The sequence below is a fragment of the Diadema antillarum genome, unplaced genomic scaffold, assembly GCF_040938485.1.
Source record: "Diadema antillarum isolate AM-2024a unplaced genomic scaffold, OU_Dant_1.0 scf00000183, whole genome shotgun sequence".
NCBI lineage: Eukaryota > Metazoa > Echinodermata > Echinoidea > Diadematoida > Diadematidae > Diadema > Diadema antillarum.
The window spans coordinates 651,984-669,643 of NW_027271072.1; the positions used below are offsets into that span (position 1 = coordinate 651,984).

The window sequence follows — 17,660 nt, forward strand, 5'->3', positions numbered from 1 at the left end:
AGTATGCCCTATGTATATTTAATGAAATGCACTTACAAGTGAATTTCCCTGCAAAATAAATCAAACTTAAATAAAAAAAGCACAACACAGCATAACCCTTTTTCATTACATGTTTAAAGCATTTGGATCCAGATGTTGTGAAACAATGCAGTTGGGCTCTGAAATGCCACCTTCTCTTAAGTTACGAAAGTCCATATCTTCACAAGCACAGTACAGCTTGCACACGCTATAACCCGATGTTCTTAGAAGATTACATGATGCAACTGTACCATCGCTCTGTTGAGTGTGGAGCCAAATTTGCTGTCCTGTCTGCCATCTTTACTGAAATGTGTTTACAGCAATGATTTGACTGAATCTCAATTTTGCTTCCAAGGCAATGTGGGAACTCACTTGTCAGCTTACAGACTTCAAACTACTGGTACCATGCGGTGGGAGGTTAAAATCATAAATGTCACTTGTCTAGCTTTCAAACTTTTACAATCAACGGTGGTAACCTTTATTTGGCAAGTTGTTTTGACATCCTTCATCTTATTTTTACTCTTTTCTGGTCCAACTATGGCACTTGGTTGCAAAATAACATATAAGTCACTGTGCAGTTGACATTACCAAAATTTTAGCACTGGTGGAAACTAGCACCTCGTCAATGCATCAAACTCTGAAGAAGACACCATCAGATTGTTTTTCAGATAGAGAGTCCTCTTTCGACAAGTAAAATGTTGAATTGTGACGTTGAATGGAATATTGTCACTTTTCACGCCATGGGATTCGTCGTTTTTTGGTTGTTGCTACATTGAGCCCATTTTGCTAGAAACTGCATTCCAATAATGCTCTGCAGCTGTGGGTTTGTGGTGCTGAGCTCCCATTACACATATAAGCCATCAGTGAAGATGATATATCAGTTCTGCATCCACTGAAGAGACAGGCCTGCTACTTTCGCAGCAGCGTAAGTGTTACGAGTACCAATCATTTGTCATCAATATCGCGTAAGATCGTGCCGCCTTTGCAATTGAAGTTGCAAAGCAGAAAACCTGAAAGTGTTGCAGAAAGAATAGCTATTTTCCCACCGTACAATTTGTGCTGCGAGCGGATTTGGTGAGAATTTAACCTCTTTGTTTTCTAAAGAGGGAAGGAGGTCGGTCATCTTCATGCATCTGGACATATCTTGATACAGCATCAATGAATCATCTCCTTCCAGGAACCCAGGCATTCCCATTAGTGTCCGGTTTATCAGTGTAGGGGATATCCCAGATCCAGGGCCGATCTGACATTGAAGAGAAAGACAATTTGGAGAAGGTTGATTAAATGGCCGTAAAGACAGGAGGTGAATAAAGCATATCATAATATGGGGAACCAAGGAAGAGGTGAGGTAATCGGGGAGTATACTGAAAAATTCTTATTCTCTTTCTCTTTGTATCAATGATTTTCCTTGACATCACCGTTTAAATACAACATTGTCATTATCATTATCATTACCACCACCAACACCACCACCATCATCGTCATCGACATCATCAACATCATCATCATCATCATCATCATCATCATCATCATCATCATCATCATTTTCAGCATCATCATCATTTTCAGCATCATCATCATCATCCTAGTCCTCCTCCTCATCCTCATCATCATCATCAGCCGCAGCAGAGGCATTATCATCATCATCAGCATATTACTGTTTTGATTATTACCATAATAATCATTATCATTAGTATCATCATTTATACAAACAAAAAAAACGATGTCCCATACTTTTATTTTTAGATTTCCACAAGATTTAAAATGCAGTGTCACCTTCTCAAAGGTATGATTTGGTCAGTCGTGGTATATAGGTTCAAACTAGCATGCAAATAGCATGTAATGGTTAGGAATTGCTTTGAAGTTTTCTGGTTATTTAAAATCGGGAGACTTTTGGCTTGCTACGGGGTACATCAAGAGAAGTAAACTACAAATAAACAGTAACAAACATCTATGTCATCATTTTCTGACCTGAAAATTACCTTTGGCATCTGACAATTTTGATACAAAAGTTTCACAGGTGTGATTAAATTTCATCTGGAAGCTTAGATGCATACCATATCAGCATTAATAAGTTGTAAATTGCAGCATTTTTTTTTAAAGCTTCACTTTTTATGCATTCCGAGGAGATAAGAATGTGAAGAGCTGTGGTGGGCTTACTGGTGATTGGATTGTCTTACCTCCACTGCCATAAGGTGTGAGGGGTGCATCCCAGGGTAGGGGGAAGTTTGGACATTCCTTGTCTGACCTGTCACCGCTTAGAGGAAAAGCCTCTCTGGTCTTGCTCTGAGAGGAGGCGGGGGGGGGGGGGGGGGGGGGGGGGAGGAAGAGACACCAGACAAGAACAAGCATTAGCGCTCAACTGATGACACAATTTCCACCTCATTTCGAGAGGAAAACGAGAATAAAACGAGGTGATTTTCACCATCAGGCCTCGGCGAGCTGTCAACGCGATGTGTTTGATTTCATCACATTTCCCAGATGAGTGGAATAATGCGATTGAGGGGGTGTGACCACACATTGGAGGAAGGGGTTTAGCACGAGATGCAGTGTTTTCCCCCCGTCAGGGCCTTATCAAATCATTTCCCGATGAATCGGATAAGAGGGATAACAAAAAGAAATGAGATTTCAAATTGCACATGATAACTAGTGCCTTGGTTAACAAAGTTTGCGTTCAACCTTGATCTGATTAAGCCAGGTTTGAATGAAAGCCTCCGACACAAACACTCATGATAGGTCGCTGTGGAGGGAGAAAATGGGGGTTAAAAAAAAGTAAAGAAAAACAGAAGATTGCCTACACAGGGATTGCAGTGAAGGACGATGAGATGTGTGAGTAAAGCTACATGCAATTACAAAAGATATACAAGGCAAGACTAAATATCTTGTTCTCAAACAACAAACTTATAAGAATATTGCCACAATGAAATAAAAAAAAAGAATGACAAGTAGCTTGCAAGATGGCATATACACATTGAATGATTATGAGAGGAAAGAAGGTGCAGATCCTTACAGTTGGTAAGAAACCCCCCCCCCCAAAAAAAAAAGAAAAAAGAAAAAAAAAACATAAATATGGTGCAAGGAGCTCAAATGGTGTAAGGAATTCATTATCACATGGTGTCATATATGGAGCTCTGAAACATAAAGAGATACAGAATGAATTTTCAAGATTCTACAGGAGAGGCAGAGAGAATGGAAACTGGAAGGTACTGAAAAGGAAGGAGTGAGCAAAACAAAAAATTGAGATTAGGAAGATGATAGAAAGATAGATAGATAGAAAGACAGATAGATAGATAGACAGATAAATTGATAGATAAGTAGTGAGAGAGAGAGAGATAGGTTAAGACATAGAATGAGAGTGAGAAAAGAAAGAGAAAGAGTGAGATATGGATAGATAGAGAGAGATGGATAGAGAGAAAGTGAAGGGAAGACGTGAAGGCAACAGCATCGATGGAATACTACCAGTAAGTTGAATACACTGGGTTCGAATGTCTGACAAATTAACGAATCGCTCATCAAGCATGCCTTCTTTACTCCCCAGAAATGGAAAGTCCCTTTTAATGAGGCTTACATCTAACACTCCACACCAAATGCGCAAAATTTTTTGCCGGGGCCAAATGAAATTATCCCAACCCTAATTCGATTGCTGCTGCTACACGCTACGCCTCATCATGTGCATAGGAGAGTATTGCCACATCTCGCAATGGACCATTGTTACTCAACAAGAGCCAAGTGACAAACTTATCAATTTGTCTTTCAAAATGCATATTGTTTCTGTTTAAATAATTTGCTCTTAAGCAGTCAGAAATGATGCGTGCAATCACCACTGCTCAGATGTGGTTATTGTTTTTCTGCACCGCTTCTCTACTCACTCTCTCTCTCTCTCTCTCTCTCTCTCTCTCTCTCTCTCTCTCTCAATCACAGAGATATAAAAGTTGCGATGGCTTGGGAATGGATAAAAAGTAAAGACAATCTGACATGTAATAGGGCATATTTACCCAGTAAGTGGGGCACATTGTCTACAAGTTTTGATGCAATCACGCCGCAAATCATTTCTGATTTTGTGCACTCGCCTGGCGGCAAATTTGTGAAATACATGCACTTACACATCGGCAAAGCAGGGCATGTCCGGGTGGTAATTGTTTCATTGGATTGGCAAACAGCCAGAATTTTGACAGCTCCTTTGAGTCTTTGCTTGGAGTGCATACATGAGACAATGGTGGGGAAGATGAGAGAGAGAAAGGGAGAGCACGCAAGAGAGAGCCGGGGATTTGGGAGGGAAGTTATTCCTCCATTCTTATCATATTATTTGCAGCTCTTTGGATAAGAAATCAAAACCAACACAGGAGCAAGCACAATGTGTAATTTCCTCACAAATTGCTATGGAGGATTCCTGGCAAATATTAACCCCAGCACTGATTCCTCGATCAAAGAAGTTAAAAGCAGGGCCCCCGACTTAGCTTCATGGCTTCCGAAGGAGTTGTGACAGGGTAAATAACTTATCTGAGCACCATTTCAAGCAATGCGCCCAAGAGCCGAGGAAAAAAGGGTAAACAAGTTCTTTCTGCTAGTCAGTCTCCCTTCTTTATCGACGAATCTAATTGAACGGCACTCCACAGACAAACAATTGGTATAGCATGCGCTGAGATGTACAAAGGAGCTGTGACAACATGTCACTTTAAAAGGAAGTATGAATAACACACTTTCCAACAATCATTCGCCATTCAAAAAAGCTATAGTATATTTGCTTTGTTTCTCTATTTCTGTCAACAAACTATGGAACTATTCAGAAATCTGTAAGAATAAAGCAACCCGCTACTCTGTCTACCCCATTCCCTTCTCTAAATTGTCTTCATACAAAATGTATCTTGAAGTCATCTTTAGTCAGAGAGCTATATGTCCATGATTCTTTATATCAAAATATTTCAAAAGAAAAGTTTAAAGGTACGTTACTAAGAAAAAAAAAGAGATGATGCTATTCTACTCTGCTCCCTCTGCTCTCCTGTGAAGTTTCCAGAAGTCTCTGTCATTTAGATCCATCAATTGTAGATGTTTTCTCAACCCATGAGGGCGTCGATTCTTACGAGTCCCGAGTATACTCGGGCAAGTGCCTATGGGAAATGTGTGTTGTAGTAAAATCAGCCTGTCCTCAACGGGTTAATCTTTGACATCATCCAGAAAATGTAAGAATAACTATCATGCTACATGTAATGATGGGCTGTTTTTCACCTTTATTTCAGCCATTCTCTATATCTCTTTTTTTTCTAACCCTTTCAATGAATGAACATTGTCTATTTGTTTGTTTTACTGGTATAAGTTGGTGCGCCAGGTATGATATGAATAAACTAGATATATCGCTACGGCGACTGATATGCCTCCGCCATAATGCATGGTTCTCCTAATAGGTCTATAGTTCAATGTCTTGACAATGTGTGATGACAGTTTCACACAATTGGCAAAATATTAAAATGACAGGTTTGACACAAATGTGCTGAATGTTCACTTTCCTAGAACTAGGTTCAATTGGATGAATGATTAAAATGTCAGAGTGCAGGTATTTGGGGAACTGATGATTTTTACTTGACTTTTGACCCTTTTATAAGTTTATGCATTGAGTAATTTTCAAGGTATTGAGAGAAAGTATAATTTCAGTATCAAATGGGAAAATAGCATTATCTAAACCTGGCCTTTGACCTTTGACCTCGCAGTTCCAAAGAGAATCACTGTTAGGTTGAACATGCATAAATATGTAAGTTTCATGATGATACCTTGAGTTACTTTTGAGATATGGAGGAAAAAGTGCAATTCAGCACTTTCACTTGACCTTTGACCTTTTGGCAAGAAACTTCCCACAGAATATATATTGGGTAATACATGTATACATCAACTTTAAAAAAAAAAAACCTTCAGGCATTGCATAAATATAAGTAAAGCAGTGATATTTTGAGGAGTTGACCTTGACCTTTGACCCCCTGACCTTTGAATCATGACCCCCAACTTCCCTAGATAATCACTGCCCATTGGAACAAGCATATATACTAAGTTCCATGAAGATACCTCAAACCATTTGCGAGATATGGAGAAAAACATGAATTTTCAACCTTTTTTTTCACAAAATAACCTGTGACCTTTGACCTTTGACCCCGTGACCCTAAAATCCAAACAAAGTATTATCCCCCCAGGATATACCCTCATGCCAAGTTTGATGTAAAACCACCACACGGTTCTTGAGATATCGACAAAAACAAAACGGGACGGACGTACGGACGGACGGACGGACGACCCGAAAACATAATGCCTCCGGCCACTTCGTTGGCGGAGGCATAAAAAAAATATTCAGATGAGGCATATCTCAAGAGTAAATTGTATCTTTTGACCGATTCAGAATAAAGGACATGATGAAGTGAACTTGATGTGTTAGTCAGACTACATATTTTGAACAGTGACTAAATTAGGGACTTTACTTTCTAAACTTCTATAAAAAGTGCCATGCAAGAATGAATGGGACAACATGACTAATGGGTATATATTTGACAAACATCAACATCAAACATAAATTAGAGAAAGTAATTATATGATTACGTGACTAAATTTTATCCATTTGATAAAACATATAAATTAACAAAACAGAAGACACACAGAGACTAAAACACTCAACAGTTTCATAAATCTATAATCATATCATGCAGAGACAACAAAATTAATGTTTGTGATTGTAGGTGTGAAAATTGAACATGATTTTCTACTCATAAATGTATTATTGCTGAAAAATATGCTCCGTTATTCTACTCAAAAGCCAAATATCTTGTATCAGGTTCTCCTTTTTCGTTTTTGTTATTGACAATCAAAGGCTTGACAACGATACCTATGAGGAAACACCTTAGCACTTGACTTCCATTAACATCACTCAGCAAACAGAGTATTTCAGATGTGAAAACCAGAAGACCAAGGCCAACTGTTTGCACAGCTATTTTTTGAGTGAGTCTTTCTTCCCCCCCACCCCCCCATGAAGGCAAATATATAACAGGATATGGTCTCATTGAATGAACGGAAAATATACTTGGTTTGTGAGTAAGATGCAAATGAGCAACAGTGGAAAATCTAGGACGGAAGTCATCATTGTTTGCATCTGTTTTATTTTCTTCATTTTCCTAATCCTAATTAAGGGTAACAACCACATCATAGCTCAACGGTTGATCCATAGTTTTCTAGACGTCTTCAGTATGAAAAAAAGAAAGATTACTACTAAGAAGACATGCATGCAATTAAAAAAAAATCTTAAATGGATTTCTGTGTTTTCTTTCTCCATATCCTTATGCAACATATGTTTTCACAACTTGTCTTTCTGCACAACAGAGGGAATGCCAATTAACAGTACAACTGACAAATAGTTCAGTATAAAGTAGGCATCCCATGAGACACCTGTTGGTATATGAGCTTTAATGGTGCTCTGAGAGGTATCAAAGCTAAAATGTGGGTGATATAGCTGGCAGTTCAAAGTTCTAAATGCTACAGACTTCAACAGTTATGCCACACTTTATTCAATCACAATTTAAGACAAAATAGAGGTTATCGGTTCATACAAGTTGACTGTGCCTGCTTGCTTCACATGACTCAATCAGTTTTGCGTTGCCATTGGCCTTTGTAGCAGGGAGATAACAATGCTCCAACTCCCTGGTATCAATTCAGGCATGGGGCATGGCATTCTGAGTAGAAGACTCCAGGGTAAAAGCTGCAGGTTTGTCAAAAATCTCCAGCATGGACTGGTCAAATTTTGTGAAGCACCCACTGAGCCATAATGATGGGGTCACTTTTATCCCCCTCCCCAAATAAATAAATAAAGGAATAAAGATAAATGAATGAATGAATGAATGAATGAATGAATGAATGAATAAATGAATAAATAAATAAATAAATAAATAAATAAATAAATAAATAAACAAATAAATAAATAAATAAAAAATAAATATACTTGAATAGATAAGTAAATAAATAAATGAATAAAAAAATAAAGAAATAAACAGACAAACAAACACCAAAATGAAAACAAAAATGCGACAGAAATACTTACAAAGTTGCTGGGGAGCATCATCACGCCAATCTCATAGGAGCGAATCATTAGCTGGCTGCCATTCTTCTCTAGAGCCCCCCATGCAGCCTTGGACAGGTTGGCACTGTGCCAGGAAAGATGGTGGGGGGATGGTGGAGGGAGAAAGAGGGGATGGTGGAGGGGGACGGTGGTAGGTGGTAGGGGGAGAAGGATTGGTAGAAGAGGAGGCAGTGACACTCTTTACTTGATAGAACAATGAACAGACCTATTGAATGAATGGAAGAGGATAACACTGCATCTCCATCAATATCAAGATGGCATTCATTATTATTACCTTGAAGCCTTCCAGGACAGAAAGTTTACAATACACTGTATGCCAATGATAGTATATTGTTTTTAACCTGTCTCACTCTCAAAATGTGGGGGAAAAAAATAAAGTGACGTCATTGACAGACTTCTTCTCAGTTGTAATACACAGTGCTAATGCCAGAATGGATATTTGACGTACATTGTGCTTGATATATTCATTTTGCAATAAAGTCATGGGCAATGGTGTAATACATGCAATGAAATTATTTCATAGTAATAGCTTATCATATTCATAGAATATATATGGAGTGCATACTATGAGAAGAGAATTTCACCAGCAGAAGAGCTAAATCTCATTGAGAAAAGACACAAACCACAGTTTCATTGAAAAACACAATGACAAATGTTGACACTACACACGGCAATGCTAGCAGAACTATTGAACAATGCATTCTTAATTTAACCTGCCAAAGATTTGTCCCAATTATACTCAGGCAGGTGTCCATACTAAATGCATGCTATAGCAAAATTAGCTTAGGCTATGATGTGGATAAATCTAGCATAACAGTGGCCATGATATATACAACATATTACATGATGAGCATTTAGCTTTTGTCTGTTTGTTTGTATGTTTTGTATTTGGGGATGGATGGATCTCACAGTTTTGAAGGATCATTTTTTAGGTCATCATGCTTCTCAGTTTCAACAAACCTTGTCACCATGAACCATGCAATCTTCTGGTTGTCGGGGGAGAGTCTGGTGTACGTCTTGATGTGGGGCGACGCCCTGCTCCGCCCCATCTCAGACGCCTTCCACTGACTGGAAGAAACACATATGATTGACAGATGACATCACAAGTGGGTTCACATGATGTTTCTTTGTTTGTCATTTTTTTTTAAATGGGGGATGGAGTGTTGAGTCTCCAAATTAAGGGGTATCATTGTAATTAATGTAACAGTACTTGTGCAAGTCATCAACTGTAAAGTCTCGTGGCATGGGGAAAAAATCATCTGCATACCACATTTAAAACTGACGTCCTAAATTCTATATCTTTCAGAATGAGCAGCTTGTAAGTGTCTGCTACTTGGCAACAGCATATCAACATGTTCTCCACATCACTTTGCTGGTTGTGGCATGAGATGATTGGCTAACAATAAAGTTCTTTAAAATCTTGGTTTAAAACACCTTAAAAGTGATTAGGTGAAAACATGTATGATGATTTGACATGAAATTAAACAAAACAAAAGAAGAGCTATTGTACTGAGAAGAAAATATCTAGAGTTCTAGAGCTTCATGACATGAGCCTCCACTAATGTATAACTATTGCTCAATACGGATTATGCAATGCAGACACAAAAAGCAAACAAATCTCTGCCTCCCTTGATTGAAATAGCAGTCCTACAAAGAAGCCCAGGAAGTTCACTTTTGCCTGCATCTTCTGCTACCCTACAGGCTAAATTTCTAATCATGTCATCAATAAAAAAAAAAACTTAACACACACACACACATACACAAGCCTGCTTATGTAAATTTCGAATGGTGAAATAAAAAAAGAAGCAAATGTCTATCATTTCGAGTGGCCTACGGCAATTACCCGCAGACAATTACCCCAGACCCTTCCCCTTCCCCTAACCCTAATCCTGAACCTAATCCTAACCCTAACCCAAACTCTAACCCTAAACCTAACCCTAACCCTAATCTTTACTCTAACCTTATCACTAACCAGTATTTAGCTGGGGGGTAATTGTCCTCGGGGGGTAATTGCCCTGATACGCATTGTGAGAATAATGTGAAGTGCGTGTGTTTTTGCACAGACAAGAAAGTACACGGAACAATTCATTTGCAAGATTTTTGTGACTTTATTTGTTTATTTTGTACTGGTCATACTGCAGTGACTCACTGAAAGAATGAGTGTAGATACAGCTGCTTCTTAGCTGTCTGGATGCTATAGGGAAGGGAGCCTCCTGCAGGGTAACCTTCCAAACTTGTACGGACATTGTCAGAACACGGGAAGATCTGCAGATAACATACAATACAAATACAAAATACATGCGTGGAAGGTTGAAACTTTTTTGGTGCATGGGAGAAATGAGATCAAATGCATGCTGTACTTGTTAAAGGGATATTTACCTCAGATGTTCATAAGTCAGTGAATGCAAAAATACTAGTAGTATACATTAGTGAAGTTTGAGGAAAATCTTGGACAATCTGTTCAAAAATGTCCTTTTCTTAATTTTTTTTGGTGAAAAGTATACTTTGCTTTGACTTACTACTGACATGGGGTAATATCACTCCCCTTGTTTTCTGAAAGAGGTGCTAAATCAAGTGCTCTTTCATTATACTAGAAATACGAAAACATGTTGAATTCTCTTTATTTTTTGTTCATATCGTTGCTTTACTGTGAAATCACAAGTTATTGTAGTCTGCTTATCCAGTAAAGACAGCACATGGATTTCATCAAATCATAAAAATTCATAACTTTGAATAGATTGTCCAATTTTGCTCAAATGTCACTGTGTTCTAATATTTATTAACTAAATCCATATGTATATTTGCAGTAAGTTTCCTTCCAATGTGAACAGAGTTGCCAAGATAGTGATGACAGAGCATGCCAACTCTTGACTGTCCTAAGTACAGACATTTTTTGTAGTGCAGTATGAGCAAGACATATTCATTCATACACTATATTTTGTGACAGCATTACTGAAAATATCAGAAGTTAAATTATTGCTTGGGTATTAATCCTGGTCAATGAACACAGAATATGGTTTTAAAGTGTGCATATTTCTAATAAAGAATAAATAAACCAAGCCACTAGGTAAAAAGGCATGCGGTATAAGGGCTCATCGGCAGTACAGAAAAGCTTCATGATAGTGCAATTAATGTTTTCATCCAAGAACCACCATGTGTTATGAATGGTCTGCTTCTACCATGAGAACACAATATGAACATTACCGTCAGTCTACACTACTACTTACACAAAATTCTTAATCAATGTATAATCTTATACTTAAAAGCAAAATTCACGTAATATCGAGTCTTTCCAGTATCTTCATTTACTGCACTTACCAACTTCATGTACTTTGTGTTTACGTCTAAAACATGTGACCCCACTTGACCTTTGGCACTTGACATACTCTGGAACCACTCCGCACACAGCCACTTGCTCTTTTCCGGCCCAAGAGAGCCAATGCTGGAGAACTGCCCTATCACGGGCCATCCGCTGACGCTCTTGTCGGTGGGGCCATACTGTCGCAGCAGCTGTGATGGGGGCAAGTGAGAGATGAAACATCAGGAAACAGTGGGGAGAGAATCAGATCTTTTCCTTCCAGCCAACTATCCATTCCTTTCATTCATCTCAGCTTCAATTTCAAAAATGATTCCTGCAGTACATGGATCACAAGATGGCATAGTTGATGTAGCAATGAAATGTAACATGCAATATCACACCATGTTCAAATTGGCTTAGATATATACCGTACACACAGATATTTTCACATATATATGGCACTTGATCAGACATTTTTGCGAGATGTTAATTTTTGTGGTGTTCTCACTAACATGAGAACTGTGAAAAGAAAAAAAAGCCCACAAACATTCAGCACAGAGTGTGACCTCTCAAACTAACCATTTCATTAAAACATTGCTTGAAATTAGATAAAATCTTTCAGAAATACATCTACGGCATTGGGGCTCAACCTCTTTTCATATCATTTCATATCATTTCATATTGCAATGCTGGTGTGCTGGCCTTAGACAGTGCATGTGGGGCCAACTTTAAAAGACAAAAGTCAATATTTTTGCAATTTTCAGGATTGAGAGACGTTTGGCTGCCAGTGTGGATAGATAAGCAAACTTCATGAAGACTTCCCAAAGACTTAACAATCATTTGCCAGTGTGACCGCAGCAGCTATAGAGTGAGAAATTAGTTTATGGGAACTTACACCTCACTGTGTGAGAAGCCTCACATTCTTATTACCTTTCGTACTCTCAAATGCCCCCACTTGTCCTTGGCTTCTCCTAGATGTCTTCCAGGAACCGAGGCTACGATGTGTACCCTGTGCGAATTGAGATTTAAAGTTCCTTCTTAGTCTTCCAGATTCCTGAGCCATGATGATAAACAACATTTAAGTCAATCTCTGTACTCGCAACATCATGGTAATCACCATTCCTAATTGTTTTGTAAACTAAGTGCACCAACGCTTATTTCTTGTATTTGCATTACAACTTAGTTGACAACTTGGACAAACACACTTGACTATTGAAACCATTGTATCTCTTGAGAAAGAGAGGTTTGCAGGGACCGTTGGCAGAAGAAAAGTCTCAAGAGAGGAAAGCTGTGGAGGGAAGTGACATAGGGAGCATGTAAGGAAGGCTAATAGTAAAAATCGAGGGGCAGCGGTGAGCTGGAAGTTGAAGTTGCAGTAGTGGAGACTGGAGAATAAAGAACAGAGGAGAGCTGTAGTAAGGAAGAATAGAGTGGAAATCAGGCAAAGGGTTTGGAAATCATTGGGAGAAGAAATATGAAAGAGAAAGGAGGGGGAGAAGTTGAAGGTTGGAAAATCATGGAGAAAAGAGAGAGAAATTCTGACAGATGTTTCATGAACGAAGGGAGAGAAATGAAGTCGGTGAGAGATGCGGACCACAAAACACGAAATCAAAATGATGAGGAAATAAAAAGTTATAGCTCTTGATGATTTGTTTCTGTTTACAAGTTTCAGTTTACTTTCTGGTATCTTGCTTTGCAAATATAAAAGACAACATCAAATCAAAGTAAGAGACAGACATAAGACTAACAGAACTTTACATGCACAGTCAAGTAGTAATCACAATTAATCATTCCCACACAGAAAGTGTATAATGTTCTGCTTTCCTTGTGTGGACATATCACAGTACTTAAAAGTTTTTGGGTACCTCAAAAAGTATAGGTGGACCACAGGTCCCGCACTTCAACACCGTTCTATGCATAAATTCTGCACTATCCATAGCCGTATGGAAACAAATGATCAATAAATATAACGTACTTGGCCTGTGACATGTCGTGCTCCGACACGTGGGTCTTCCACTCCTGCAGAGAGGGCGCTTTGTACGCCGTCAGGTAGGCCAGAAGGTCCCTCTTGAAGAACGTGGCCGACTCGCCACTACCTGAGCCCTGCTTGCCTGATGGGAGCTTGGGAAAGAGAGGACTGATCCAAACCCTGCATGGAAAATAGCAGGAAAGAAAGAAAGAAAGATAAAAACCATTTCAATCTAGTATGACCCCCATATGTTGTTGCTGTTTGATTTTTATTTTTATTTTTCAATCATCATGTACATGTTGCATTCAACTGAAGGACTTTGATGTAAATGAGAGGATATTCAAATGATGAATATATTCAAATAACCTTCCTTACACAAGACTGATACTCTGGGAAAACAAGGAATTATGCTCTGATTTATATATCACCAGGTAGCAGATTGTTACAATATTATGTAGGTTTTTCCCTTACTACCAGAATAATGAAAAGCATTTTAAAAATATGCCCTCTGAAGGCTTTGATATATAATGACATGTACTTAGTCAACTCAATTAATCTAGGCCTTCTGTTTTGAACACCATTGCTATTGAAGATATGAAGACATGTTTACTCTGTCCACAGGTCAGGTTATTTCATTTTCAAAACAAATTTTTATCCAGTGATTAGATGGTCAAACATTAGGTACAAGGTTTTAAAGATTTGTAGCAATTGCTGTGGAAAATATTAAGCATTGGCACACTCACCCCTGTGTCTTTTGGTGCCAGTCAATGTCAATGATGTTGGCTGTGTGTATGACCACTCTCATGCCATTTGTGTAGAGAAGGAACATCATTTTGCTGCTCACACAGTTTAGACATGGGGAAAGAGGAGAAGATTGTATGAGAAGATTATACAAGACACAATATCCAAAAGGTATATTAATGTGATTGTATCTACTTGTTGTTTGAGAACACTGCATAAAATGATGAACGGCTTTAGTACTTCGTAACTCTTATCTAAGTATGTTATCTATGATGCAATATGTTATCCAGGATGCAAAGTACTTTATTTCAGTCGAAAATTTGGTTCTAACTTGAATCATCTGTCCAAACTTATAGGGTGAGAGTCAATGAGACATGCTGTTTGATTTCCACAATGTGGACTGTTGATAAGTTAGCAAGGTTACTGTTATGAAATTCTAATTAGCACTTAGGAAAATGAATGATGCTAGATTTTTTTAGATCTGTAAGACCTATTCAAGGGAAAGAGGCAGTAAATCTGGGATACCTTGCACTATTGGCATATCATAATTGGACTGCATATCACAAAAATGAGGCATAATCATACCACAATATAGATATGAGCAAAATGCATGTGGTTAAAACTACAGAACAATCACCAGCTTTGAGGTCCCTAACATCATCATAATGAAACAAAATTTCAAATAGACTAAAGCAAATGCTTTCAGCTGGGGTGCGTTCGAGCGCTCTCCTAAAGTGAACTGTACCGTACCGTACCGCGCTAGAGGAGCGTTCGAACGCTCCTAAAGTGTACCATACCGTACTGTACCGAGCCAAAAGTGGATCACTTCCCGATGTGCTCCAAAAGCGTACCAAAGCGTACCAAAAGTTCGTTGTAAACCATGCGCGTATCATGTGCATACGTCACAATGCAAAAACATCATTCTCTTTGTTCGGGACAGCTGTAAGTAGGTCAAGCGCAAGGTGAATGACCTTCTTGCTACAAACAAGCGTGAACTTTTCTAAAAATAACTCGAGAGGTACGCTTTCTCAACAGAGCATTCGAACGCTCCCAAACTGGCACAGTACGGAACGGTACGCTTTAGTTCAGTTCGCTTTGGTTCGCTTCAGAGTGCTCGAACGCACCCCTGGTTGCTATTTGTTTGCTTGTTAGGATTTTATCAACATGGCCATTAAGAAAGTACCTAGACATTTTGAGTCCCCTCAAAAGACTAGCCAATGAGGATAAAGTGCCTTTCTCTATTAAAAGGACACAAATGCTACTGCTGCCCATGAACTTGAACCCGGGATTTCCTCGTGATTGACAAACTGGGCTGCAGCAATTAGTTTCTGTTAAAGTTGTGGTAGCGTGGGGAAACATGGTTGGCCTGATCGAATTTGCTGCCCACTGGGGGCATTCAAAAACCACAAACAGTGCTCATCAGCTATGTGTCAGCAATATGGGCATCAAAGCCTAAACTCATTGGTAATGGTCGACTCCAAGAGAGATTCTTCATCTTTGTGTGTACTATATAAAGACATCAGTAACAAGGAAAAGGAGAAATTAGGCGGTGCGTAATATATGTCCCCGCCGGAAGTAGCATTTTGTAGCAAAATGTACAATATAGGTCAAAAATCAAGGTCAAAGGTCAAAGAAGTCAAAGGTCAAAATTCTGTGTAGCAGTTTTGAAGCCCTCACCTAGTGCCATCACATAAAGCAAACGGAATCAAAATCGGGTTAGAAATGGTGAAGGAGAAGCATTTTGTAGCAAAATGTACAATATAGGTCAAAGGTCAAGGTCAAAGGTCACAACTGAAATTCTGTGTAGAAGTTTTAAAGCTCCCATGTAGTGCTATCATATAAAGCAAACAGAATCAAAATTGGCTCATAAATGACAGAGAAGTAACAAATTGAAGATTTTGATCACACACGGACGCACACACGGACAGACGGACACACGGACACACACACGTACGGAGCCCATTTCATAGTCCCCTGCTCGAACTCGTTCGGCGGGGACAATAAAGCTGTACACAATTCATTACAGGGATTCTCAAAGATATCTGAACCGGGCCAGCCTTCTCACTCCATGATGTCCCCACACTACTGCATCTTTAACCCATTGAGGATAAGTCCGGGGGGGGGGGGGGGGGGGGGGGTTGGGTTCATAAAGCTGTTCATAAAGTTACGGACGACTTACAAGCGACTGGTGATCAGTTCTTGTGCAGAATTATGGAAATTCTGATAGGTATAGCACATCAGAACTGATCACCAGTCGTTCGTAAGTCGTTGGTAACTTTACGAACAGCTTTATGAAACACCCCCCTGAGTATACTCGGGCAGGTGTCTATAGGAAATGTGTGTTGTAGCAAAATCAGTCCGTCCTCAACGAATTAAAAGTGACTATACCCCACCTGTGATGGGTGCCATACATTATCTCCAGCTTTGCCTGGCAGAGGGTGACATTGGTGTACGGCTTGGCAGCCTTGTGGAGGGCCACTTTCCCCTCTCTCTGCTCACCATGCACCAGTAATATCGGTTTGTCCCTACACAGGGTACAGCAAAACAAAATGCAGAAGAAGAAAAACACAGAGAAAATGACCCCCAAAATGATGATGATGATGATGACCTTTGGGATAATTTCTTCTATCATTATGCATCAGTTTTACCGTTTTTCCCGAAACAGGAAAAAGAAAAAAGACAGTGAAGAAGTGTGTTCTCATACAACTGACACAGAACTTATCTTAATAAATACAAAGAAGATGGAAAAACCCTCCTCGTCAATCTTGCCTGACCTCAATTACCAAGAATTTGCTTATTAGGTGATACGCTATCAGCGTATCACCTATTGTGATTGCCAAAATTTCTCTTTTTTTTTATTCTTCTTTCTTTCTGCCACATTTTGTGTCGTCAATATCTCAACAATGACATTACGGAATAACATGACATTTTCAGTCAACATGTCTCATAACAATATCTAGCCACAATAAGGTTTTCATGACAGTAACATATCTATGACGTCATCTAGGCGCCATTTTGTGATTTTCGGACCTTGTCACATGATCGATCATAACTTCATAACTAGATATCATTTCTGTATCATTTTCGGTGGACATAAAGTTCAGGTCACGCTCTATCTTACATTTTAACGCTAGTTACCCAGGTCATCATTACGCGCGCGTTTGCGCGCGTCAAAATTTTAAAAGGCTCAAAACGACTTCCCAAATGGGAAATCTCGAAGTTTCAGACAATTTTAAGCGTTTCAAACATTTTTTCGCGTGCGCGTCCGTCCGCGCAATTTCGCGCGCAGAGGGCGTAACTAACATGAAAATGCAATTTTTTTGACTGATTTGGATTTTTGATACTTTGAGTAACAATATCCATTGATTTCCGATCGATTTTGACCTATAACAAAGGAATGCACTGGCGTCAAAGTTGAAATTCCGCGCGCGCGTCTTTCTGCAAATATAGTGAAAAAACATGTTTTTGTTTATGTCGCCATAGCTCTTTAAATCGTCCATTGACCTTATATTTCTATTGCATATTAC

General features: G+C 39.0%; 1 protein-coding gene across 1 annotated transcript; it reads right to left on the minus strand.

Moving 5' to 3' along the window:
* Positions 1–1,181: 1,181 nt before the first annotated feature.
* Positions 1,182–16,546, minus strand: LOC139723198 (tyrosyl-DNA phosphodiesterase 1-like). Its single transcript, XM_071634457.1, has 10 exons — positions 16,527–16,546; positions 14,136–14,228; positions 13,399–13,572; positions 12,354–12,432; positions 11,444–11,635; positions 10,275–10,390; positions 9,086–9,193; positions 8,087–8,189; positions 2,199–2,304; positions 1,182–1,261 (listed from the first exon to the last, which is right to left on the minus strand). Exons 1-10 carry the CDS (start codon positions 16,544–16,546, stop codon positions 1,182–1,184), a joined length of 1,071 nt encoding a protein of 356 aa, XP_071490558.1.
* Positions 16,547–17,660: the final 1,114 nt, after the last annotated feature.

Bases quoted from the DNA above. Each gene is read 5' to 3' on its own strand.
- LOC139723198 (XM_071634457.1), bottom strand. From the start codon at position 16,546: ATGTATGGCACCCATCACAG. The intron at 2,305-8,086 runs GTAAGTATTTCT...GCCTCCTCTCAG, and splicing joins TGATGCTCCCCAGCAACTTT to AGCAAGACCAGAGAGGCTTT. The intron at 1,262-2,198 runs GTAAGACAATCC...CTTCAATGTCAG, and splicing joins CACACCTTATGGCAGTGGAG to ATCGGCCCTGGATCTGGGAT.